This window comes from Anser brachyrhynchus (assembly GCF_964034855.1).
Source record: "Anser brachyrhynchus genome assembly, chromosome: 8".
NCBI lineage: Eukaryota > Metazoa > Chordata > Aves > Anseriformes > Anatidae > Anser > Anser brachyrhynchus.
Window position 1 is genome coordinate 25,538,791 of NC_137702.1, and position 27,428 is coordinate 25,566,218.

A 27,428-nucleotide genomic window follows, 5' to 3' on the forward strand; every position below is an offset into this window, starting at 1 on the left:
TTCTTGATTTTGTTGTTGTTGTTAACCATTACTTTATTAGAAGTTGTTTACCATGTGCCTTGCTATCTTCTCAGTACATTATGTTCTCATTAAAAAGAAATATAGCAAACATCTTAGGTACTGGGTTATAGTTCATATTAAATGTTCTATTAAATTCCTACTATGCTTCTTCCCTCAGGAGAGGTTTAAAATTATTCTATGACAGGTACATTCAATTACATGTTCTGCAGAAAAAAGCACAGTTGACTACCTCCAGGTTATTATAAGTGAAATTCATGATTATCTTTAGGGAACAGTCTAATTTTTCTTTTCTCAATGTGTAGAACAAGTGCCAGCCAAATCCCCATATGTATTCCTCCTTAAAATCAGCAACAAAGTGAAAAACAAGGAACCACTCCTTAAAAAGAAGTTTGTAATCCTGAAAATAAGCTTTGCAGTATTTTCAAATTTTAAACAGATAAGAAAGTAGCTATTTTTTTAGTGGCAGATATTTGAAAAGATACCACTGCTTACAAGATTTCTCACAGTTTAGATTCTTGGGAATAATTCTTTAGAAGGCTGAGTGACACAAGTACTGAGTTACTGGCTTAATTTTAGATATCTGTATTAGTTGATTAACATAAGTGATGACAGGTAAGTTCTTATAAAGAGAAGTGCAGGTTAGTTAAATCAGTTATTTGCAAAGTATCACCTTTCTCTTTGGAGAGTTTGAAGAGACAGTCCTCCTACGTGAATTCCACTGTGAATTCCTTCCCACCTTTAAGTGATTGAGCAATGGTGGGTGGGGTTCTTTGTTTGTTTTATTTTTTTTTTATTTTTTTTGAGAAATGGTGTTTGACTGATGTGTTTTGAGTAATGTCATTCAATAAGAACCGGCAGAAAGGCTTTTTTTTAAAAGTCGTAGAAGTGTGGGGTAAGAGGAAGGTCCTGAAGGAAGAGTATTTGGAGGTATAGTAGAGTAGTTGCTTTTATTACCAGGCTGAACTTAGTAAGAAAACAAGACTCTGCAATGGATTCAAAGGGTTATAATAATTTTTCACTCCTCCCCATCCCCTTTTAATTGGACAGGAGAGCTACTGTTATCTTTATTATCTGTGCACAAGGAACAGAAATAAATTCTAGTATTATTGGAAGTTTGGGAATTTTCTATACTGCTTTTTCAGAAGAAATTAAAACAGGCACTCTCTTTCAATACCTTCAGGAACTGAGAAAGAAAAGAACGAAGAAAAAATTGGTGAAATGAAAGAGCTTACAAATATACATTCCTTGAAAATTTTCAGATATTAGGGAAAACAAATTACATCAAAGATCCCTGCTTTCTAAATACACATGCTTTCTTTCTAGCACAGCAGCTTTTGTTATCTGTCAAGCTCATTTATCAAATAGTATGTGTGAAACAAAAGTTAAAAAAACAAATATTTGTCAATGTTTGCCTACTTAGCTCTCAACAGGTCTTGATCTTTTAGTGCTGAGCCTTGCAGATAGATAACTCTCTGAGACCACATTGGGATTTGTAACACCCTTCGGACCTGAGCATCCATCTCAGTAGGACACAAAATGACGACATAATAGTCCTGCAAAAAACATAATGGGGAATAACACGTTATTATCTGATGTTACCATTTGTTCTTGCAGATGAGTCAATAGAGAGTCAGGGTGTCAAAAACGTGTGTTAATTCTCAAATTTAATTAACAAAAGTTATTTGAATACAGGTGTGTAAAATACTGAATTCTTCTTAAATAAAAATGGCTGGACAGTTGTTCACTGCTCGTGAAGGACTTAAAAGGTGGCCACTAGAGTCCAGTTAAAAACATTTTTTGTTACTGTACAAGTGTAATTTTTTTAGATACAATTCACTTTTCTGTAATTCTAGCTGGAAAATGTAAGAAGCTTTCCGCAATCAAAACAGAATTATTTTATCCAGCTCTATTAGTCCCTGAAATCTTTTCCTCCACACTAATGGGCTGATCCAAACTTCGTTTCCTGTTCTACACTTCTTCCTGTTCTGTACTACAGACAAATTCCTATCAGAAAAAGTAAGGTTGCTCAGACGCATATACGTGTGTAGTTATGAAAAGGAGAGAGAGAAGGAATGTAAGGAGGGGAGAGACTGAGAGCTTAGGACAGGCTTGATGTAGAAGTCTTCCTTATCAGACACAGACTTTTGCTGGAAGTTTACTTCCAGCATCATCTGTATCTTACAGCTTCCTACTTCAAATATGAAGAGAATGTATATAAGCTGTTTCAGGCTACAGAAGTAGTATTAGGATTTTTCTTACTTTGGCTCTAGTGTATCACAGAACTTGACTCATTATTCAGACTAGTTAAGTAAATTTTGGATTTCAGTTTGTGTATGCATCTCCAAAAAGCTGGATTTCTCTATACATTTGCTTATGCTTCTTATTAGCTAATTAATTTGGGGAATAATCTGCATTTGGGATTTGTCATACTGCTGCTTGACTATTTGAAGAACTGTATTTTGTGGGGTTTTTGTAATACTTAATGTATCACAGTTAACATAGTAATAGACATTGTAAGAGACGTATTTGTAGAAGAAATTGTCTATAGTAAAACTAATAATGAATCCAAACTGCTACCTCATATATGCTTTTATGTGATCAGAACAACTTTTATGACATCTGTTTGCATTAACTAGGGAATAAGTGTAAACTGAGAAAAATCTTACATGTAACCTTACAAGGTCTTTGTCCTTTAAAGTACATGTAATTTTTTCTTAATTTCAACATTTCCAAAAGGATCTAATCTTCCTAACACTGACGAAAAACAAAGCAAAATGACAAAACCAAAATATTCTTTGGCTTGTGAGGAGTTTTGGATACAGTCCCAAAACAAGAGGAAAAAAGAATTTGAACATTTTTCATTTCTTGTCTACTTTAAATAGAATAAAAGGAAGTTGCATGGAAATATCTGTTTCTGAAAGGACTAGCATAATTCAACAAGACAGTAATTCTATCTATTTAATCCTTTTAGCTCAATTCAAAATGATTGTCTCCATACTGTATCTCAGCTTCTTACTGCAATTATAGATTCCCAATTCAGTCAACTATTCCCAAATTCAGTTTTTCAAATTAAAGGCCATTCCAGAACACTGTCTCCAGAAATCAGTGTTTTGAGTTTCGTTTTTTTTTTTTCACTGTAAATACCTGCAGTCTGGGGTGAGCATAGAATTCGTTTAAGAAATCCATAAGTAAATCAATCTTCAGGGAGCTGACACACAGCACAACATGTTTTTCCGTCTGAGCTCTGTGCCGACTGTAGTTGCCACCAGACTTTTGTCTTTCCATCCACAAGTATGCCAGCTGTTCAAACTGCAATAGATGCCATGTGTCAGTGAAATATAGACAAGCAGCTGTGCAGTAAAACTGTATCATGACTTAACTACATTGCACTGTTCAGCTTATTCCTTTATTAAAAGATGTCCTTAGCTCCCAATGCATTTTTCTTTGTAAAAAAGTTCTCTAATAAGTGGGTTAGATCAATAAAAAAACATGGAAACACAGCCAGTCTCTGTCATACACAAATAGCAGGGTAAGTCCATTAAAATATCATGTGATACTCAGTCACAAACATTTGGAAAAGAATGAAGACTGTACATTATTTACTTTATTTATTTCACACCTCTGATCTGTTTTCCAGTGCCCTGTTACCTAAATGTTTCTCTCAAATGAAAGGTTAAATTTTCATACATTTAGGTCACTGTAAGTATAAATGTTCAGATAGAAGCACCATTTTTCTTTGGACAATGACTCTCTTCAGAGATTTTATAATATTCTGAAGGTGACAGTATCATTGTGTATTCCTATCAAATCTATACTCATCTGTTTTATACATACAGATACCACTTAAATAGATGGCAGCTGTAAATACAGCAATTTTGCATTTGCCAGCTGCTAAATGATATATGCATTCAGCTAACAGTGTATGCAGGCTAACAGTAATACCTGTTTTGTACTCTTGCAAGGGGAAGCCTAGTGCACAATAGGCTAGGAAATATGAATTAGTCATTAAGTATATAAAATGTTGCTCCTCTAGTCTGAATCCGTTAGACTAAAGATAATATTGTAATGATCTGTGCCATTAATAAAACATACAAATACCATCTCAAAGCTTCTCATAGTAAGTAATACGCATTTAATCCTGAGCTCCATTTAACTGTCTTTGATAACTATTCTTTTTCTCACTCCATTCAACTGATGGAGAAACTGAATTGTGAATGATAATTGTATTTATATCATAGCAGGACAAAAGCTCAAGAGATCAGAGGATTATAGTAAATGGGATTAGATCAGGCTGGTGGCCAGTCACTAGTGGGGTACACCAGGGCTCCATTTTGGGGGGACAGTTCTCTTCAATGTTTTTATGAATAATCTGTACAAAGGACTTGAATGCATACTAAGTTTGCAAATGATACTTAATTAGGAGGAGCTGTTGACTCCCTCAAGGGTAGGGAGGCCTTGCAGAGAGATCTTGATGGACTAGAGTGCTAGGCAATCACTAGCTCTATGAAATTTAACAAGAGCAAGTGCTGGATTCTGCACCTGGGACAGCAACCCTGGATATGTATACAGACTGAGGAACAAGCAGCTGGAGGGCAGTTCAGTGGAGAAGGGTCTGGGGCTTCTGGTCAATGGCAAGGTCAACAGTGTGCCCTGGCAGCCAGAAGGGCCACCCATCTCCTGGGGAGCATCAAGCACAGCATTGCTAGCCAGTCAAGGAAAGTGATTGTCCCACTCTACTCTGCAGCCTCACCTCGAGTACTGTATGCAGTTTGGGGCACCACAGTATAAGGACACAAAAAATATTAGTGTGTCCACAGGAGGGCAACAAAGATGGTGAAGGTTCTAGAGGGGAGGATGTATGAGGTGTGGCTGTGGTCACTTGGTTTGTTCAGCCTGGAGGAGACTGAGGGGAGACCTCATGGTGGCCTGCAGTTTCCTCACAGGGATGCGATGTACACGATGCTTAAGTGTATATTAGAAGTAGTTCAAAGATGAAATTTCTATTTCTGAGGAAGTTCCAAATTTCTTAAAGCATATTTTAGTTTCAAAAAGAATATGTATTTTACTAAATTGCCACTGAGTGGGAATATAATTGTATTAGTGCATATGTTTGTGTATGCAGACATTAAATATTTAGCTATAATTAAAACGTTCAAATTTTTTCAAGGAAATTAATGCTGACAGCTCAAGCTTCAAGCCTCCCAGGGATTCTGTGGTGTTTGCTCACAGTAAGCTTTAGTTCACCATCAGAGCAGCAGAGTCTGGAAATTATAGCCATGTGAGAAACTGCAGCTTCAAGATCTATCAGGCCTACTGCAAGATTTGATAAGCACGAATGGTGTCTCCTCACACTTCCCTTTTGTGTCCAGGAGGTCTAGGTCATCACCAGATGTCAGACCATTAACATCATGACAGTGCTGCCTTATAGTCTGAGGGTGTCTGACATCAAGCATTTGCTAATGAGCTGACAAATGTTCGAAATGTTCGGTAAATTTAATGAAACTGATTGATTCCATGAAATACTTGGATCAATCAACCTTTTCTTGTGGAAATGGGTTAGAAGGTCTAAGCCTATATAGGCATCAAAAATTTCTAAACATGCGTTTGGCTCTGTGTATACTGACATACACAGATATGAAGAGAATTTGCTTGAGTTGCAGATTTAATGAGTTGTTGGTTTTCTTAAGTTAGCACTGAGCTGTAAGAGTAAGAGAGGAAGTGGAGAGAACCAAGATTAGAAACAGGGAGAGCCTGCAGAGGAAATGTTATACTCATAAAGAAAGTGCTGGCTACTGTTTTGTTTTTTTGGTTGGTTGGTTGGTTTTGTTTGGTTGGTTTTTGTTTCTTTTGTGTTGCTTTTTTAAATCACTCCATTAATAACCCATATCTCAGGATGAAGAGAAGGGCTATGTGGTACTTGATATCTTCTGCCAGCAGTTGAAAACTGATTTTAGTGTTCCGTATTTCATTATAAATCTAAACTATATGAGGACAAACAGTGGCAAAAGTATAAATAGAAGATATAGAAGATAGTAGTTTTCTGATATTTTATATGCAATAATAACAGTATTTTTTGCAGTTGTTTTGTTTTAAAAACAATTCTAAAGAGAAGAAAAAATCCACATTTACCTGTATGGGCAACACCACAAGAGCAACACAGATCATAATGACAACAAGCAGCTTTGAAGGCCATATCTTGGGTGTAACATCCCCAAAGCCCACAGTGGAAAATGTCACTATGCAGAAATAAAGGGAGTCAAAGAGAGTCAACCTGTTTCCTGCTCGTTCCAGATGCTGAATTCCACAAATACTATGTAGAAAAGAATGAATAAAGACACGAAAGATAAAAACTGCACTTAGGTTCAGTTCAAGTTTGATGATTATGTTATATATGCAGAAAATTATTTATTTTAGAGTGGATACATTGCTCAGCAAAGACATTTTTTTCAAAAAGAGGAAAAATGAGTATCAAACCAGAAGTTTGTTATTATTATAATTTTTACATCATTTATAATAAAAAAATATTTTTTCAGTATTTTGGTATGATAGAACTTTGTTGCTAGGTTTTGCTTAGTGGCTGGTGTGAGGGAGAGGTGGTATATAGAACATCACAGATTGATGCAATTCCTTTCTAAACCAGAACAAAACAGATGGTATATAGTTGCCACCATTCAGAATTTTTTAAAAAGCATCTTTTAATTTTTCAGGGAGCGTTTGCTGGTATGGCCAAGAAAATGTACACAATACTTTCTTTAAATCACTCTTTATGTTGGTCTATATTGCTTTGTATGGTAAGAGCTACTAGAATGAACTTGTTATGAGAGTACATGTTGCATACTAGAAAGATAATGTTGGTATAAATGAGTACCGACTGTCTAGAATAAACTGAATGTGAGAATTGGAGGCTATCCAATTGTCAGAGGAATAAGTGTCCAGGTCCAAACTTCAGGTAGAAGGTGCCAACTGTTATGAAGTTCCTGCTTGCTACAAGTACAGAATAGAAATATATGGCTTGGTTGTTTTTAACAGCAGAACAAATAATGTTCATTCCTTCCGGTCACACATTTCTATGAACAAATCAATGTGCTCCACGTGTTACTTGGTAATTATTTCTCTTGTAATCAGAATGATTTGTGTAAGTTAATGCTCTTTTGGTTTTTAGAAGTAGTGGCAGAATCTGTTTAGAGGTCCTACTGCTGTTTTGTATTTTGCATGCTTTAAAAATACTTCAGTTTGAAAAACTATACCATGATGAAGAGCTTTCCAAGCTTAAAATATGATCTTCATTGAGACAGTAGAATCATGTAAACAAATTCAGCTTTTAAACTATATTTACCTATAAGAAGAAAATTGATCCGTGTACCATGCTGAATAGTGTTGTGGTTTTTTATCCTTGGAGTTAGCTGAATGATTTCTTCTTGGAGAATTTGAGAGGTAATTGGTAAATAATACCGTATTCCTTGGTAATTATTATTCTAGAACGTACCAAAGATTATTTCTTTATATACCATATCCAGATGGTAATAGTCACTCATTAATATCTGCCATGGTAAAATTTTTGCATCACCAGGGAGAGCCTGTGTTTATAACAGCTTTAGCAGTTGTTCTTCTGTTCTCCATTCTGTTCTCCAAAAATAATTTAGCAGTGGGCAGTGGCATTTCCAGAACATATGGATCAAATTCCCAGTTTCCTTTTCACAGTTCTAGCATTTGTAGTTTTCACACTTCTCAAAATGTTCTAAAAAGGGTGGTGTTTTTTTTTCTGTTTGCATAAGTTTCATCCTTCAGTCAGAACTGATACTTTTATATCCCTATCCAATTTGTTCCACATTTTTCACTGGTGTTGTAATCTAGATCTTCCATAATTTCACTATGTTCCCAGTTTGTTTTTTGTTTGTTTCTTTCTTTCTTTGTTTCTTTGTTTTCCCTCCCTTCTTAGAAAAAAATTGGTAATTATATTTTTGTTCCTGAAAATATTAACAGAGGGACTGTCTGGAAACATGCTAATGAAGAACACTTTCTTTTGGTCTCAGGCAAGGAAGTTTTTCAGCTAGCTCCTATTCCAGTCTCAATTTGAAATTATGGAGTACACTGCAGAGGCATCCAAGTACAAAAAATAACCTACTTTAATATCATTATTCACATAACTTTTATATGTAATCTTAAAAACAGATTTGTGGTGGATTTTTTTGTTGTTTTTGCTATTATTGCTGAACACCCTGGTGTGTTTTCTTCTCTTCAGTTGTCTTTTGTGGGTACAGCTCTAAAATACAATCTTGACTTCTGGAATTAAGTCACCATGGCCAGGAGAGTAGCAATTATACATAGTCAGTGATATGGTCATAACAGGACTATTATACCATTCCACTGAGAGTGTTAAGTATCTGCAGATAGGTTTGCATTGAACTATAATCCTATCATTGGTAGCAATGTATTTTCTCTAATGCTGGTGCCTGTGAAATTGCTTAGTGTTTGCATAAGCAAAAGGGTCAATTCTACCCTTTGTACCTAACAGAACGGATTAAAATGTATAAAATCTGTTTTTTTTCGTTTGTTTGTTTGTTTTTTGGTGGTGGTGGTGGTGGTTTTTTGTTTTGTTTTGTTTTTTTACATTTTCAAGGAGTGTGAATTGTTTCTTCACTTTTTATTCACTTTGTAAAACCTTAGAAAAATCTTTACTAATTTGCTTATAGGAAAACTCACAGCTTTATGAAGGGGATATCCTCTTTATTAATATTATTCTTCATGTACTTTCTTTAGCCAACCAACCCAATTATAGCCTGGCTAACCTTCCAGCCTCTTCTAAATGAACAGCAAAATGCCCATTGAATTTAGTAAGCCCATCATTTTATTAGCTGTACTCCTGTATAATCCTCTATATTCGTATTCCTTGAAGCTGTCAAAATTATTTTGTGCCTTAGCCAAACTGTTGTAGATTCAAGTTGTCTTTTGCTGAACTCAGTGGGCATAAACCAGTGCTTCTCACTTTTAGCTATGAATATTAAAGTCAGTGAGACATGGGAGCTTTACTGAACCAGAAATTAATCTCTTCTTAGAACTTGAAAAATTTATTTTTCTTCAAAATTACTTGCACCTCATCTGCAGTTCTACCAGATTATACCTGAGGCCCTAATAACCCTGCAAGCAAAGGAATGATAAATCCAAAAATAGTCTACCAAGTCTTAATTTCACTGGTCATTTTGCTGCTCTGCCTGTTGTTTTTAGAAGAAGGGATCGCAAAATTGCAAAAAAAGTGACTTTTGAGAGAGCTTTATGGAAATCTAATTTCCAAATTAAATATTACCTCTCTTACTCCTCACCCAAGAATTTTGTACTTTAATCTCACTACCAGTACATCTGAAGAAACATTAGTCAGTATCTACGGCATGTACCTACTTGTCTGGGCTACCTGGTTATACTGCACAGGGAGTCTAATGGAAATTTACTGGCTTTCCAATAAGACAAGCCCACATGGATTAGTTACCCCATTTCCCCAAAATTTATTGAGCATTTTTACTATAACCTAATTCTTTATATGAATAATAGCATCAGCGTCTTTTTATTTTTCTTGTAAATTGTTAAATGTTGAGCATTATTTTTAAAAGATGCATCGATAGTGTATGTGCTAAAAGAGCCAGCACATGTTCTTGTTCTGCTTTCTCATATTTCCCAACATAATGTAATATGCAATAACTCAGAGTTTTTCTTTTTGCTGTTTTGATATTGTATGGTAGCATTTGTATCTCCTTATTCTTGTTTACGTCCTCCTTCCTTTTCATGCCATGAAGAAACAATGATCTACTTAGTCATCCCTGGACAGACATAACAATTTCAATCAGGAAAGCAACATCCAGCAAAAGCAATGCTTAAACCAGCTTGTACTTTAAGAGAAAATAAACCACTGTAATAATAAATAGACAGAAAACACCTAATTAAAATAGGGGGCCCAATTCACCACATTCTATATCAATTTAAGGTTTCGGTAATTCCAACAAGCAGTCTTCTTATAGTGGATTTAAGCAAGCCATTACAACAAAATAAGGCTGGTATAATGGAAAGGATATTTATATTACTAAAAAACAACAACAACATGGGTCTGCTAAAGTAAAAGCTGTGTCAGCAAATTTACTACAAACTCATGAAGAAAAGTTATTTTAAACATATAAATGTAATCTTTGAAGATCAGTCATGTTTTGTTTTTTTAGGTATCATTTGAACTTTTGAGAGTTCAATCTTCATTTTACTGGAATTTTTTTTTTTAATTCCGGGAATACTTGCTTGCTCAAGTATTTTGTGTGCCAAAACTAACAACAGTTTGTAAATAACCTATCTCCACATGCAGTACAGAAACTACCTCAAAAAAAAAAAAAAAAAAAAAAAGAATTACTTTCTAAGACATAAAAAGTTAATATACAAAAGGATTGATGACAACATGGTTACTACCAGGAGCTTACCGTTTTCTCCCCCGTCCCTTAGTTGAGTATTTAACTGTCCTGATAAAATAACCAAATATTAAGATTGAAATGATAATACACTGGTGTGACACAGATATGCAAATTTCTAACTGCTTCATGCTAAAAAGACAGCCCTTCTGTAAGGAAACTCAGATGTTTAAACAGAACAGACAGGATGATGCTGTAGCTTATACCTAGGGACAGTCCAGTTAAATATAAAGCTAGTCTTGCCCACTTCCTTTTCCTGAATGTCTGCACTGCTTGGTTTGTTCCTCTTTTACCACAGGAGCTTAATTCTTCACTCTGCATATCCTAAATTTTACCTACGCAATCCAATTTGAAATGAACTAACCTGGAATGGAAAATCTGAGCACAGAAGAGGGGACTGCTCGCTCCACAGTGAGAACTCAAAGGGCATTATAACATTAGTCCATACCAAGGAACTAGACAACTGTTTGGGTGGCCTGAAATTTTACTTTATTGATTCAGTTTATAAATAGTAGCATACTGCAGTAACACTGGATTACTGTCTGCTATGCCTTAACAAAATAGTCTATGATTGTGAGGGAAAAAAAAAAAAGTTACAATTACCCAACTATTTTATATATAAAAAGAATAAAATTACAATGTTGCTCCTGCAGTGCTGTTAAGCAAGTCACCTGGACAGGTGGAAATCAGAGGAATAAGGAAAACTTGTGCTTATTTTATTTCAAACCCAGTTCCTATTTGTATCTGAGCACCTGCTGTTAGAAATAAATACTGCAGAGTAAAATAATCCCTGAGATTAAATCAGGTTGCTAACATACTGCCACAGCATGACACAGAAATGGGCACAAGAATTTGGATAGCAATTTGTAAGTATTGTACGTGAATTATTTTTATATATAATCATTTTAGATTGGTTTGTGTTTTCATTTGTCAGTGGTGCCAAATATATCTAGTATTTCTTTATTTCCGCTTTTACAGAAAATTATTATTTAAAGGTACAACCTCTTGAGGTCTAAAATAATGCATCAGAGGCTAAAGCCAAAAGTTAGGGATGCTTAGGTGTTTTCAGGATTAGGTGGCATTTAACGGCATTGTTTTCCTTGGACTTTGAGCTTCAACTTGACTAATTACTTCTACAGTGTTTTAAGTAGCTAGCTATAAGGAATAGCTAATGAATATGTTGAACTCGCTGGGGATAAATTGTAATGTGTTCAGTGAGATCCCGTGGTACAGGCTCAGTGCTTAGATACTGTAGAAGTTACATCTGAAATAACTCAGAAATATAGTAATTGTGCAGCCCATGTTAAATAAGTGTTCCGATTTAAATCAGTAGTTTCTCACATCCAAATGTCTTTAAAGTTTCCACATATCTGAATATGCAATGGTGACGTTACAACAAATGACAAATTAAATTACAATTACTTGATTGATCTGTGCTGCCAATTAATATTTTTATTATTTTAAAATTTTCCGATGCTACTTTCACAGACATTTTTTTTTCTGTATGAAAAAGATTGGAATGAACCCTTTGCTGATAGACTATCAACTGTAGTAAATACCTATGGGCAAAATACAGAGCATAATAATGATGACAACAACCAGGTTAACTTCCTAGGAAATACATGGCGGGCCCTTGAGATATATGTTGCCGCTATAGTGGCTGTAACTATCTGCATTAGAAAGTGAAGATTTGGAAGAGTTCACCCAGGTTGTTAAAAGAAAATGCAATCAAAATCAAAATGTGGCTATTAGAACAGGTCATACTTCAGTCTTTAGAAGGTGTATACTATATTTTAGTACTCTGATAAATGTACTGACGTTTTGTCTGAAATTGGCAAAAGGAGTTCACTGTGGGCAAAAAATGCTAATATTAAGTTGGCAGTAGTCTAAAGTCCTTGAAACAAAAGTGATGTTAGGACTAATGCTGTATTTGAAGAATGCCCTGCTTTGAACTGAAGGAAATAACTTTTCATACTCAAAGTTGTCTCTGTAGGGTATGCTGTGCTGTTTAGGGTACTGATGTAGAGACAGATGCAGTTTTGTCCTGTATTTTCCTATGCTTTAAAGTTAGGCATTATTGGAAAAGCAGCTCTCAGTGCTTGAAATGAATTGAATAGCTCAGAATTGCTATACACAGAATCATTAAAAGCTCAATTTATACTTCACAGAACTTTGTGTTGAATGATGATGTAACTGGAATGACATTAAAGTGACTTTTTAATTTACTATATCATAGTTATGGAAATACTGTATGTTAACTTCTGAATGACAACATATGTCCTCCAAATTTTGATTATCTCCTATGAGACACTACAGAGCTTTGCAGTCTGAACCTACAGTCAGAAAAGGTGAAGATGTTGCTAACCACTTTACGCATGATCTAATAATCTAATGCTTTTAATAGCCTCTGATTCTTTTGTAATGAAGGAGAGGCAAAGAAAAGAACAAGGAGCAATCAGAATCTATAGCAAGTAAATGAAGAGAGAGAGACAATCAGAAAATACTCTGACCAATAACAAAATCTCTACCCTCCTCAAACCTTCCAAAGCTAATGTTTTAAGTTGCTGAAGTTACTTCACTTTTTCCAAGCCCTGTGATGTTTTCTCAGGTCTTTTGTAAAATCTGTTTTGTCTGAATATTTATTTTCTGAAAATCAATTTTCCATAAACAGCATTAAAATAGAAAAACAAAATTGACTCATTTAAAGAGATTTGCAATTTCCAAAATGTTAAAATGACAGAATCTGGTACAATATATCACAGAATCACAGAATTGTAGGGATTGGAATATCCAAATATATACAGTATAATTGTAGGGGTTGGATAAATATATCACATATAATATATTAAATTTAAGAATTAGAATGAGAAGTTCCAATTTGCTTCTTTCATTCCATATAATAGGCTTTAAAGCTGTAGGAATAACTGACTTCCAAGACACAGAAATGATTAATTATATACAAGACAGTGAAAGAAATGAGGGAGAAATGCTGATTGGAAAGAAGATAAAGGTTGTTATACTGTCTTTAAACTGAGTGAGTCAAGAAATATACTTGTTATTCTTAGTTGAACCCTGAGTGCAGTAGAGCATGCTGAAATATATTCTAAGACTGACTGGACACAATATCTCAGATATTTTTGCAAGTCTAATTCCACTTCATGAGACAGATCAATGTCTTTATACTTTTCCAGAATGTTTTCTTTTCAGAGGCAAATGTTTTCATACAACACTCTTACTTTTTCCCAAAATCACTGTAGTGAAGAAAAAGACTCAGATAACTTCAACAGGCTTTGAATCAAGCTCTTGGGTTCTGTAGGACTTTGTAAATACAATTTGAGGTGTGGGTGGAGAATTGTGTGTCTTACTCTATACAGCAATCCCATGATGTCAGAAATAAATACTGAATTTCTCTTCAGCTGAAAAGGTAACCATTTTCTGTTCCAATTCTATCTCCAGCCAAAACAATCTCGCCTGATGATGTATTATTGCTTATCCATGTCTAATGTGTTTTCCTTCCCCAAGGAAGTTATATGTAGCTAATGGTACAAAAGCTGAACTTACAAAAATAAACTTCTACTAATACGCCGTGTGACTTCCAGAAACTGCAGAACATCTTGTTAAGCAGAATAGGATATTATGAAATGAACAAGTGTATATAAATATTTGCTGAAGTTGAGTGAAAACCTTTCTACTCCTGCTGCTGCATTTTGTGGAGCTGCAGTGTAAGAATCCTGCTCATTGGGACTGCTCAAGTAGAGTCCCACTGTGGGCAGCATTCAGCTCAGAGTGTTTCCATAAAAAGCTTTGTGCACGCTTCAGTCTGTAAGTCCTGAGAGCTATCTGTATTTTTGTATGCTTTCAGTCTGCCCCAGAGCTTTGATGGTCAACAAAGTAAACCTTGACATTCCAACCTCAGTGTGTCAGTACTGTTACAGCTAAGAGCCTCATGGAGCCTGAGGTTTTGTACTGCTCACACAAAGAGTCAGTCACTCTTCAGGAAATAGAAACATGCAAGTCATACTTTAACCACTAGGAAATCTACAGAATTAGGTAATATTACAATACCTATCCTTTTTCAGGAAACAAAATTAGGTAATCTACAATACACAGAAACTATATATGTTATGCTGGAAAATTCAAATGCAAACTTCTAATTTAATAAGTGATCTGCACCAGATACGGTGTACTTTGGAAAATCATGCTTAATGTTTCTTCTAATACATTTGAAACACTCCCAAGAGGGTAACAGTCATTATGCAAACCATCCATATTCCCTCTTCCAACAAAATGTTTAAATTAAATTAACGATTGAAGGATTCAATAGCCAAACATTTGCTAAATGTACATAAGAAGAAACTAACCCAGCATGTAGAATCAGGATAGGAATTGGAGACAGATTTGCATATATTTCGTTCCCAAATAACAGAACAGAATCCAAAGTTATCCTCTTAGCATAAATCATTGTTGAAAGTAATAAAAAAATCCTTATAAATATAAAGACAACGTAAAAAATGAAAAAAAAAAATGCAAACTACCTCTAAAACTGCTTGGATATCTGTCTGAATCTGACATTGCTCTTAGGTAACTCATAGAAAAATATTTTGCGTTTCCAAAGCCTGATATTTTACCCCTGTCACCATAGAAGTTGCTTGATTATGTACTTGACAGATTTGTCATTTTTAATCCTGTTAAACTTTTTAAAAATCTGATTTTAATAATCAGATGCATTAAAAAAAAAAAAAAAAACGTATTCTTGAATCACAGAAGGTTGGCTAAGAGAAGACAATAGTAATAAAGAAATGGAAACTCAATCTTTTAAAACTCTAAATCAATACTCAGGTTATATCCACTATGGAAGCACTACTTTTTATCATTTTTATTATTTGCTTATTTTTAAAGGAACTAATCATTATTTGTTAGATTGCCACTGGAATATGGAAGATCCAGCTTCGTATTTATCCTCTATGACTGTGAATTCAAATTCACATCCTCCACTTCTAAGGAAATAGTAAATATGTCATGAAATAAGCTTGACTGACTCAGACTTTTCTACCAAAGCTTTTTCTCTTGGCGTGGAATCATTAAAAATGCATTATTTGAGAGCAATGGGGGGGGGGGGGGGGGGGGGGGTGGTTAATAAAAGTGGGAGGAGGACTACCCAGCCTAGTGGGAGGGCTGGCACCTAGGAATATTCTATGCCCTTTTCCAATAATTGATTTTTTGTTACGCAGGTCAATCATAGTAAAACATGTTTAAACATTGCTTTCCAGATTTTGCACAACAGGTAGGATTATCTTTATGAAAAGTCTGTCTCCATTGCATAGGTAGATTAAATCCATATAGGCTCTTATTTCCCCTTTCAGGAGAAGGTAAGGTGGGCTTACACACATTGAAGTTCCAGGGACAGCTACACATTACAAAAGAAAACAAGCCTGCTCTATTTTCCAGAATCCATCAATCACTTTTCATTCCTGCTTCTGTTTTTCTAACAACTCTGTTTGCTAAGCCACATGAATCAGAGGACAAAATTGTGTTCCAAACGTTGGACTTCATTACCGCTCAGAAAGTTTTTAAACATCACACGTGTTATCTTTGGCTCTATATCTTTGTCAGGTGTAGTTGTTAATCTGTGGCAACAGTGTGTCTGAGCTACTCAGGAGCCATGAAGATCAAGCAGGCCATCAAATACACTTCCCACTCTTTGGAATATACGTTCAGAATTACTTGAAATGGTATTCCCAAGTATAGAATCACAGAATCACCTAGGTTGGATAGCTTCAGAGAATCAAGGTTTTGTGGGGCGCTTATGTTTTTTCAGACATTACCAGATGGAAAAAGTGTTCTGCATCTATAATTTACATTGACAGCCTCTCCTATTATTCTAGTTTTTTATTGATTTTTGAACAATGTTAGTTAGCTCCAAGTCAAATACTGCAGGTGCAAAAATGTGGTGTATGAACTGTAGAAACTCTGCTGAAACTCTGCCTCAACTTTGGGGAGGGAGATGTTCCTACTTTGCACCAAGTACAGCTACTCACTGTGCTCAGTTTTTACTAAATTTTTACTTTCAGAAAAGAGCACAGGGATTCTTATTTACTATGTTCTGGCCTTGTAGATGTCTGCATCCCAGACAGTTCTATAGCTATGTCCATCGCACCTTTGAGAACATCTTCTTAAAAACTGTGTCAAACTGTTTTTCAGTCATATCAAGAACCAAACATTTCTTTATTGATGCCTTCTGATTAAACCAGAGTTGTAGCCAATTATCTTGCATGGTTGGCAAGCCCTAGGTTTGCTGAAGTCTCATACCGTTTTATGATCTCTCAAAACAATAAAAACCTCCTCAGACTTTTGTGCACTGCATGTTATTATCTTGCAACTAATAGTTGGAGTTATTTTACTAAAAATAGGTTTAGTCACTGACTTGAACAGCTGCAGAGTTCATTATGCTCCAAAACCTCTTCATTAAATGACAAAATTGTTTACAACCCTATCTTTTGCCAGAGTCAAAAATGAAGAAAAATCTATGAACTCGCATGGGATCCTTTAAGGATCTTCTCCTGCTTCTTTCCTCTTTATGATAGTGAAGGAGAGATCTAGTAGGAACAGGCAAAATGATTTTCAAGTTAGATGAATAGAGAAAAAGTTTCTAAAGTACTGACAGAAAAAAAGGCAATGTCCATATTAGGTTAGGCAAAGGCTCCTTTAATTCACTGCCTGTTTCTACTGAGAGCAATAGCAGATGTTCAATGAAAGAATAATCAAAAACAGCATAGAAGGATTGTCCCAAGAGATACTCCACCTACATTAAAGAACTTGTAATAATAATTCAGTGTGCATACCTTAGTCGTGCTCCACAAGCAGACTTTCTCTTCTGGAGGGAAAATCATTTCTGTCCATCCTAGCCTAAGTATACTTCAGACTCCTTACAAACACTGATTTTTTGTAAACAAGCCTGCAGCTCCTGTCCTTGAAGTATCCTCTCTAATGTTTACATGTATAATGTACTAAACTTGCCTGTGGTAGGAGTGTTTCCAGACGTCACTGAAATGTGTAATATCTTTCAGTACCATTTATTTGGCTTCCTGGAAAATCCCAGATGCCAATATTACTTTATGGCAGCTTATTAGATTTATTCAGTTCCTTGTGTGGATCTGTGGTGGTAAAACACCTTAGCTTCAGTCTGTTCTGACAGTCTGTCCACAACATATCTAATTTACTAAATATCTGATCCCATATAAGCTAGGCCATGAAATTAAATAAATGTTTAGGAAAAGAGTTGATTAAAAAAAAAAAACAGTTTTACAGCCGCTCAAGACAGGGTCAGTCTTAGGTGTTCACCCCCTTATAACTGTTACAGCATTACAAAATGGTCCATAAGCTACTGATAAAATGGTTTTATTTATTTTCAGCCTCATTTCAGCCTCAGTTTTACCTCTGGACATGGAATAAACTGAGTTCTGCTTTCCTTATTAATATTTCACTCATAACTTTTTACTATGGTATTACAGACAATCCTCAGTGTCTGCATTAAGCTCATCTTTTTCCCAGAAACTTTCATTCATGTCTGTTTTCATCACCAATTATCTAAAAGGACTGCACAGTATGATAACAATAACAATAATAATCTTTTCACGGTGCTACACACGGAGAACTAAAACTAGGGACATGGTTTAGTGGGTAATATTGGTGACAGGGGGATGTTGGACCAGATGCTCTTGGAGGTCTTTTCTTACCCTTTGTTCTATCTCTACACTCCCTGATAAAGAGTCCCCCTCCAGCTTTCTCGTAGGCCCCCTTTTACATACATGTAAATAGATATGTATAGATATGTACATAAACGTACACACAAATGTACATACACACCCACACGTAACTCTATCCTCTTTTATTTTGAACTTCCCTGCATAAAATCCTTCTATTTAATTTCTTTTCACTGCTTATCACTAATGATAAAAAACTTGCAAAATATAGGACTGGATTTAATTGTTTGACATCAACGCACTGTAAACTGAAAAACAAATTAAGTACCAATACTCGTTCTCTGCATTTCTTTATTCCTAAGTAAGCAGCAGTTGATTATCATTTGCCATATATATTAGTTGATAATGATAGATGTCCTGATAATATGAGAGAGGTAATTCAAAAATGTATTGGAATTTCATGAAGAATTTTATTCTTGCACTGTGAAGTTAAGCAAAGTAGTAGAATACATGCAATTATAGGAGACCATAATGCATTGGATGCTTTTAAACAGCCTCACCCCTTATATGATCTCCTATTCCTTTTGTAATATATTGGTATGCATACTGTTTTGCTGTGGAAGGTAATTAGGTATGGTACTCTGTGCCCAAAGGAATTGACAATTTGATTTCATGCCTGTTGTTAAGCATTCAGTCTGCAAAATCAACCCACAGTTTCTACTTCAATGTTTAGTAAATGAATACTAATTCTTTTTTGTTCCTTATTGCTGTGACTCAGGCACTTCCACTACGATGTTCAGTGTATATATAATATTTCATGTGTGTTTCAGAAATGTACAACTTCCACAAACAAAAAATATAGTTGTGTTTTTGTAAAGAATGGGAGCATAAATCCAACTTTAGGCTTAGATTCAAGTTCCTTTATAAGCATAGTGTTACATGATGGTCAGACTTGATCTAAAGGGTCTTTTCTAACCTAAATGATTCTATGATTCTATACAATTAGATGTTTTACCAAAGTTAAGAACTCCCTATAATTTACTATTTTTAAGTTTTTTTAGGAGATGGTTTTTATTGCCAAAGGAAGTACAGACTTTATTAATCTGACTGCTGCTAGCCAACAGAAGTTATATATGCTTTTTTCCTGTATCTCTTTGCCATTTATTTGAATTATGTCCTTTATTAGTAAGACTTCTACTTTGTGGGGGGTGAGGAAGAATGGAAATTAGTATCTGTTGACAATGCTAGAAATGCAAATTTACTAAAGTTGAGATACCATTTGGAGACTAATTTTAACACTTTTTGACCCACATTTACTTTTTATTGTGATGATTAGGTCAAGTGGTTGACAAATTTGTATGTTCTATTAAAAACTTCTGTTGATTTCCACAAGCAATTATCAGAGGTTACATTTAAATGTAACGTTTTCATAATGAATCATAGTTTTAATTCTTTACATGCTTTATTTGAGCTCAGTAAGTGATTTTGTCATGTTGCATCTGGCATGGGGAATGGGAACCCTATTGCTAGTGGAAAGAATATCATACACATGTGAGTTAGAGAAATCCAAGGACATCTGACTTAAGTTTATCACCCAAATGTGGTACTATGTTTGGATGACTGTTTACCCCTCTAGTCTTCACCTGTTTGAAGAACATCTGGCTAAACATCATAGTAATTTCTAATGGAATACAAGCATGCAGAAGAGCAAAATGAGAATTCTTTCGTTTAAAAATCACTGTCCTAAATGCGTGAAAATTCTTTCTTCTTATTTTTAGATCACCTTACGTTGCAGTTCTAACTATGCCAAAGTCTCTGAGACATCCGTTCAGTATTCGGTAAAGTTGTGCCTAATGTGAGTGAGTAATTCCTGGTGGCTGGTGCCAGCTTCTGTTGGTAAGTCCAAATTTGCAGCACCATCTTTTTTAATTCTTCACTTTCTGATTTGAGAAATATTAACTGCGCTAAACTCCACACTCTGAAAATACGTTTGGAATATGTAAAAGACAATAGAAGACATCAAATCACTACACGTAATTACTGTTCATCAGAGAACTGATGGCATTTAATATAACATTTAAATGTGTTAACATAAACCAACACAAACATGAAATCTTACTAACGTAAAGTAAATAGTTTGTCAGGCTAATGAATCAGTCAATGAAATATTATACATATATATATATTAATTAATTCTGCATGCTAATGACAACTTCATTTTTGAGCCAGGAATAGTGAGTGATGACGGGTTGATGCCAGGCATTGAATTTAAATACTGAAGTAACATCCTCAACCTAATTAGTCATCTGCTGCTACACATGGCATTCTGTTTGCTAATGTCTAAAATAATAGAATGCTCTCAAAGACAGCATGGGAATATCAGATTTTTCTTTTAATTGCAAAGATAAAAAGAAGGATGTGATATGCAATGCCTTCATGCGATGAAAAAAAAAAAAAGGAAGACAAGTTTTTAACACTTGGTATATGTATTAAATAGCTTCTTTAAGAGGATCTTTATCTGCTTTTATAGAAGTCCTCCAAAATCAAAGCGAAACCTAAAATTTATTTATTTTTTTAACCAGTAAGATGATAAGTATTTCACAATCTGCAAACCATGGTTTGCATTCCAGATCTACTTTTATTCTAGCAATTTATTTTACCAAAGTTGTTCTTGACACCCCTAATCTGAAGAGAACATGCATATTTTGCATATGGAACATTTACATTTTCACAAAAGGTATCTACTTACAAGTCTGTGATTCAGCAGCAGATATTTGTGCATGTGTATTTGTAAATGAATGGAAAGCTTACTGGGGAACCCATATTCCAATAATTTTCATGGCTTTGCATGCTTCTCAATTTTACATCTGTAGTTTCCTATGTCTCAAGGCTCACTGTGGGAGCTCTTTGCCCACCTTTATCTAAATTCACTTTGGAACTACTTTTCAGCATAATGATCTGCACCAACCTGTGCTAGAAAATCAGCAAAGCTTTGATTGTAATTTGAAAAGATCACAAGTACCTAAAACCCCTACTCCTCTTCCAAGGTATAGTAAAACAACAGAAATCCTTCAAACATATTGGTTACTTCTTTAATTTAATATTTCTCTACATATGAAAAAAAATAGGAAAAAAAAAGTAAGAATTGCTTATAAATAATCTGATTTTGACGCTCCATTTTATAGAAGCTTTGTGAAGGGCAGCTTTCTAAACTGCCATTTAGCCTTTCTGATTATTTTTTATTTTCAGAAGAAGATGACTACAAATGGTATCTTTCACACTCAGAAGATAATACAGATTGAACTATCTAATCTTTATGACTTTGCACCACAGACCACAATAAACAGGCTACTCAAATTATTTTTAATTTCACTGGTCTCTGCATCTAGTTTTAAATGTTCTATTACATCTGTTTCACAAAGAATTCCCTGCAAGCAGCATGGGAAAGACTCTGACCTAATTATTTTAGAAATAACTATGTAGAAACATCTAAAAAGATTAACAAAGGAAATATTATGTCACTACCAAATTAATAACTAAAATAGCATGAAAATCACTGTATAATTATCTAAGTTTCCATAGAAACCATGTTTGATGGGTAGCCAAGAAGACTTCTGATTGGGCTTTCGTAATTCTGCTCTGCCTACAATAAACATGATTTCTGTTCTGCCTTCCATAAACAACTCACCAGTTTTTTAGTAGCTTGTATCCTATAGTCTTTAAGCAGCACTCTTTATCAGTTTTGATCAGCCATATTGTTTTTTTAAGATCTGAACTCTTTAACTTAAAATGTAAAAATCTTTTTTAAAATGTATAATGACAAATACCACACTATCATACAAATGAAAGAAGAGTATAAATTTATACACGACAATAGTCACAGTACAATAGTTGCATTAAAATAAGCAAGGGCATCATTAATCCATGAAACTTTCATTCTTTTTATTACATTTTGTCATTGTAATTTTTCATTACCTTTTCTAATCAAGCTTTCTGAAAGGCTTTGGCCTACAAGTACTAATAGTACTGACATAAGCAAATGATCCCCATTGCTAGCAAAGGTAAGAAAGATGTGGCCCATCCAAGAAGACCCTATTCCATTATAAACAATAGGAGTTTTATATAAATTTTGTTTCATTTAAATAATCTAGACTGTCAAGCACTTGCGGCAATACTGTGTTTTCACATGCTTCTTATAAAGCAGATTTTACCAAAGCTACCTTAGCAATTTCTGTACCTAACAAAACATATGTTCTGTATGCATTTCTGACAACTGTACAGTTTCAATCAGGAAAAAAAAAAAAAAAAAGGCAAGCAATTTGGCTATTGATCTGAAAATTTTTACAGAAAAATTATCTTTAAATAACATGCTTTTAGCAGATCCAGCAGACTGGATCACAGATCAGCTTTTTCAGTGGAAATTCAAACCTGATTAAATAACTCTTGCCAACATATGTTTGAGAAGTGATATACAGAGTATATCATAGTAATTAGCTACTAGCAAACTTTTAAAATCTGTGAAGAAATTAAAAACGTTGGACTATTTTGTCCTTTTGTTTTCTCTTCAGGATGTAAAAATGTCAGACAGTATTCTTTGCGGTAAATTTTTGACTTGAAATACTACCTCTGGCTAAATTTATTCCCTTTTGCCTGTTCATATCTGTCATATGGAAGCTAAGTGCTGGCCTTGCTGAAAGCTCAACAGTTAACCTACAGATAAAAATGTGCTGGTTCATGTTCAGTTATCTTCAGCTATCTCTGCCACTTCATGGCCTGAACCAAATACCTGAAAACAACATATATCAATCTATTCGTTAATTGTCTTGGCTGACTCCCTTAATTACGAGATAAGGAGCACCAACTCCTGACATCTATCCAAGATGCAAAGCAGTTACTTTGTCAGTTCATGACAAACATGAACCAACAATGTAATCAGCAGTTTGCTTTACTACTTAAATGTCTGTTTAATAGTTTAAATCTCAAAATACTTATTTATTGGTTAATTTTAACAAGCGAATTTACAGTTCAGGAATATTTATTGTTTTTTTTTCCTATTTTTCAAACGGCATATATGACCATCAAAAAATAATATTGTTACAGCTTTAACAATATCCAGATACAACCTTGGAAATACTTGGTCACTACAGACATACAGAAATGTGGCACAGCCACAGTGAAATCAATAAGACTTTGACTACTGCATTTGATGCCAGAAATCAGGGCCAACTCTGAATTCCTCCACAATCTTCTATTAAATTACAATTTACATTATACCAGTAAATACATTTTTGTCCTACTGAAGTTGATGAAAATGTTGTCTTCCTGTTCGTCTACACTTTTTTTCCCAGAAAATAATATTTTAGATAAACTTTTATTGAATTTATAGATTAGTTGTCCACAAATAACAAATGTACATTTTAAGAAATGTTTTGTTATTGACTTTCCAGAGGCTTCACAACTTTTTTATTGTTCCATCACTTAAGGTAGCATTAAGTTAGCATCTGAAGTAGAACTCAACCTTAATTGTACACACTCATAGGAAAACTATCCCTACCCCCCCACCCTGATTTCAGCAACCAAGAAACAGGACATGGGTAGGGTGGAAGTTGGTACAATGGATTTGGGAGATACTTACTGCTCTTGACCACCCGAAGTACTACCTGGCTTACTTCTAAGACCTAATTTTTCTGTTTGGAGAGCACTGCACAGGAATATTTCAAAACAGAAAATAGAGATCCTTTGTTGGAAACAGGCAAGTTCCTGACAGATCTGATTCATTTCAGAGACAGAAAAGAACAACTGCTATTATTTAATATTTTGTGGGATTCTTGTAATAGTTGAATAATTTTTTATTATTATTATTTACAGTTACTTAGGCCTTTCAATTAATGTTCTAAAATATTCTGGGACATAAATTCCACAATTCCTGTTTAGTCCTTAAGATCCTGAGACTTGATGGGCTTTACCATTTGAAAATCATTGGATTTGATCAAACTGAATGACATAATCACAGTTTAATTTTGTGCTATTTCTGAATGCAAATAATCTCTCTAAATCATAAACTGAGATTGGACCTGAGCACTGGGTATGCTGTACAACAAAACATAACAGCATAGAAAGAAGTGTAGACACACAAAAAAAAAACACATTATTCTACATTACATAATCCACCAACTCTCTCTGAGTTCATCCTACTTAATGTTAGGCATCTTTCTTGGAGAATTGCCATTGTCAGCTCCTGCTATAACCAACACAGAAGGGCAGAGAATTAGACCTGCATGAAGCGATTTTGTTGACTTCAGATCTGCACTGCATTCTGAGGTGGCTGCCTCTCTTATTGATAATAAAAGGAACTGGAGCATTGAGGTGCCACATTTTTTTAACATTAAGTGAGATTATTCCTTTTTTTTTTTCTTCTGTAACATAGTGTTCAAAGTCTGAAGGTTTGCCTTGTTTGGACTAGGTTGTTGTCTGGATACATTTTCAGCCTTACAAGTAACTTATTCCTACTGTTTCCTCCAGATGAGAATTTTTAATTGACATTGAGGCTACAGTGTTGGCATACTACAGGTATTCTGCAAGTGAGTTTGTGGAAACATCCTCATTTTCTGATGTTGAAAGCACTGAAGAATAGGTAATGTTAAGATTTTCCTCAGTGAGCTTTCAGTGAGTAAAGCTTGTGCAGGCTTCTTAAGTTCTTCAGTATGAAAAATAAAATAATCTGTTTGTAGCCACTTTTTTCACAAGCTAATTATTCTACACTGGTGATATATGATTAACATTGATTTAAAAAACAAAGTAAGTCTTAACAGATGATTCACTGTGTTATAGAAAAATGCCTGAAATAGTCATTCACTGTTATTTGTAAACTGTAGAGTTTACATAAGTAATTAGTATTCCATTTGGCAAGCAAATGCAAACATCCATTAGCTAAATGACACAATATATAGTTTGACTAAAAGTCTATCAACAGTAATTGCTAAACATTTTTTCGTGCAAGTGGGCACTTCTTTTACTTAGATCACTGTCATATTTAAAGAAAGAGAAATTATTGATAGCCTAATGTATCCTTGGAATCAGAAGAAAAGATTTAAAAATCCCTGTATGTAATCTGTAAACTGCAGATACATGGAGTTAGGCTGATGAATTTGCTAGTCTGCAGATGAGTTCTACCCCCAGATCCATAAACAATTATCAAAAATCAAAGAATAGCATAGACCACAAATTTTGTTATGTGATTACTGTTTGTTGTGTAATAACACCGAAAATTGTCAGCTGTATGCAAAAATTTAAGAGCTTTTTCCAGCTAAATTCTAAGTGCAAAGGACAGCTTGAATAATGACTTTCTAAAAATTGTAAAATATAGATGTTTGCATATATATATGTAAAATATATGTATATTTTTTAATCTTTTAATCTGAAAGCTTATTTCTGAGTTATAAAACATAGGTTGGAATGTGTTACTACCACTTACAAGACTGCTGAGTTGTAACTGATGTTTTTGATGATGATGCATGAGGCAGAATTTAATTCATTTTCTGTGGGTTTCTGCTAGCTATCAGAAGTTCGATTATTTTGAAAGCACATATGAAGATAGTAGCAAAGTTGATGAGGAAGAGCTACTTTTATGCATTTTTTTTTTTTAATGTTTTCTATAAATATTGTTGTTTCATTTCAGCTAGCATTAGTAATTTCTGTTGAGAAAGATGATCAATCAAATGGTAGCAAATGCGATGCTATTATCTATATAATAGAAGAAAAGGGGAAAATGTACTGGTCTTAGACACACTTAATCTTCTCCCTCCGTTGTAAAGCAGTGGGAGGTCAGGAGGTCCAGCCAGATTCATCTCCAGGGTCCTGGGTGTGATGTGGCATTTCTAAATGATGGGACTGAATATTCCCTCCACATTTAAGAAAGAATCATTTCAGTTCTGCCTAGACAGAACTAGCATGGCATGTTGCTGTTCACTAGACTTGCGCTCACACAAAGATCAGACAGAAGTATCTCCTGACATAAATAACCTCTTATTCTGTAAACATGTGGGCTCTCAGAAAAAGTCTTTAGAATACACTCTGCAGCAAAATTGTACTTTCAGAATTATCTGTGGAAACATGCCAGCTCCAACAAGCTGGTACACATCCAGCGGTTTTGTACTCCTTGCAGAACTACAGAGTTCTGTAGTTACACAAGAGAGTAAGCAACTCTTTCCCATTTCAGGTACCTAGCAAAAACAATATTTTTAAAGATATTAAAAACATACACAAAACTAAAAAAAAAAAAAAATAAGGAACATGTCTTTTAAATATGGACTAATTACTTGATAGTACTTATGTTTCAGCATTAATTTGTTTTAAATTTTCTCATAGAAAGGATCATCACAAGTCTTACAAAAGCTGTCAGTCTCACTTAAAGCAGTAAGAAAGCAGTTTGGCTACACTTTCTTAGTGCACCAGACTAACCGAGAAGGCAAAAATAAGTAGAAAGGGGAGTCCTCCTGTTCTTCATTCCATCTCAGACTTCCTATAAAATGATGTAATTCCCATAGGAAGTTTAGTGCCTCCTCTTTCCATGTGTCTGCTAGAAAAGGCAAACTTTTGAACAGAAACCTGTGTTGTAAAGTTATATAGACTTCACTAGTACTGAGAAGCCAATGTACTTATTTAAGCAGATGGTAAAAGCAAGGCTGTCAACCAGCAACTACTAAGTCCCATACCGTTACAATTTAATACATACAGTGCCTGGAAGCCATTATCTCATTAACTTTAAAGCTGGGGAGGTAGACATAGTAGGGACAGTTAGCAGTGCCACCAAAAGCACACCATGAGCATGTCTTCATAGTACCGAAAATACTATAAGGGGAAAGTGCAAAACTATGGATGAGTGCAATTGCTCTGAAACCATATACACTGTATTCAAACTACTAAGCTAGGCTTATCAATTTTGCATTACTGTGCTACTTTGTGGACCGAGGTAATATCTCTAAATGTCACCAAAATGTGTTTATGAAAACTGACTGATGCTAGCTCAAAACTCTTTTTTTTTTTTAATATGCTCTATTACATGTATAGATAAACCCATATCTAGTCCCATATGTGTCTGGGGGAAATATAGTCACTCGGTTACTGCTTGCTATTGTAGAAAGTACGAGAGAACAGCCTGATCAAACCCAACCTCAAGTGGGCAGATTCCAGAAACAGACTTTGCTTCTCCTTCAGCATGACAAAACTCATGTAATCTCTAAAAGATGTCTCCTAAATTGAG

At 34.7% G+C, this 27,428-nt stretch overlaps 2 protein-coding genes across 17 annotated transcripts in view; one reads left to right on the plus strand and one right to left on the minus strand.

Annotated features, from left to right (window-relative positions):
• Positions 1 to 27,428, plus strand: part of LOC308198916 (uncharacterized protein) — an 802,411-nt gene that overhangs the window by 723,346 nt on the left and 51,637 nt on the right. Inside the window, exon 18 of the mRNA XM_080602160.1 lies at positions 19,945 to 20,062. The gene's annotated coding sequence lies outside the window, so the exon portion shown is untranslated. The remainder of the gene's footprint in view (positions 1 to 19,944; positions 20,063 to 27,428) is intronic.
• The window catches only part of KCNT2 (potassium sodium-activated channel subfamily T member 2), a 148,458-nt gene that overhangs the window by 67,395 nt on the left and 53,635 nt on the right, over positions 1 to 27,428 (minus strand). For all 16 annotated transcript variants that reach the window (XR_013954268.1, XR_013954269.1, XR_013954270.1 and 13 more), the window contains 3 exons: positions 6,151 to 6,331; positions 3,166 to 3,330; positions 1,438 to 1,574 (listed from right to left, as the gene is read on the minus strand). Coding sequence is in view for 12 of the 16 variants with exons in the window: in XM_080602125.1 (XP_080458251.1) it covers positions 1,438 to 1,574; positions 3,166 to 3,330; positions 6,151 to 6,331 (483 nt within the window). In the remaining 4 variants the exon portion in view is untranslated. The remainder of the gene's footprint in view (positions 1 to 1,437; positions 1,575 to 3,165; positions 3,331 to 6,150; positions 6,332 to 27,428) is intronic.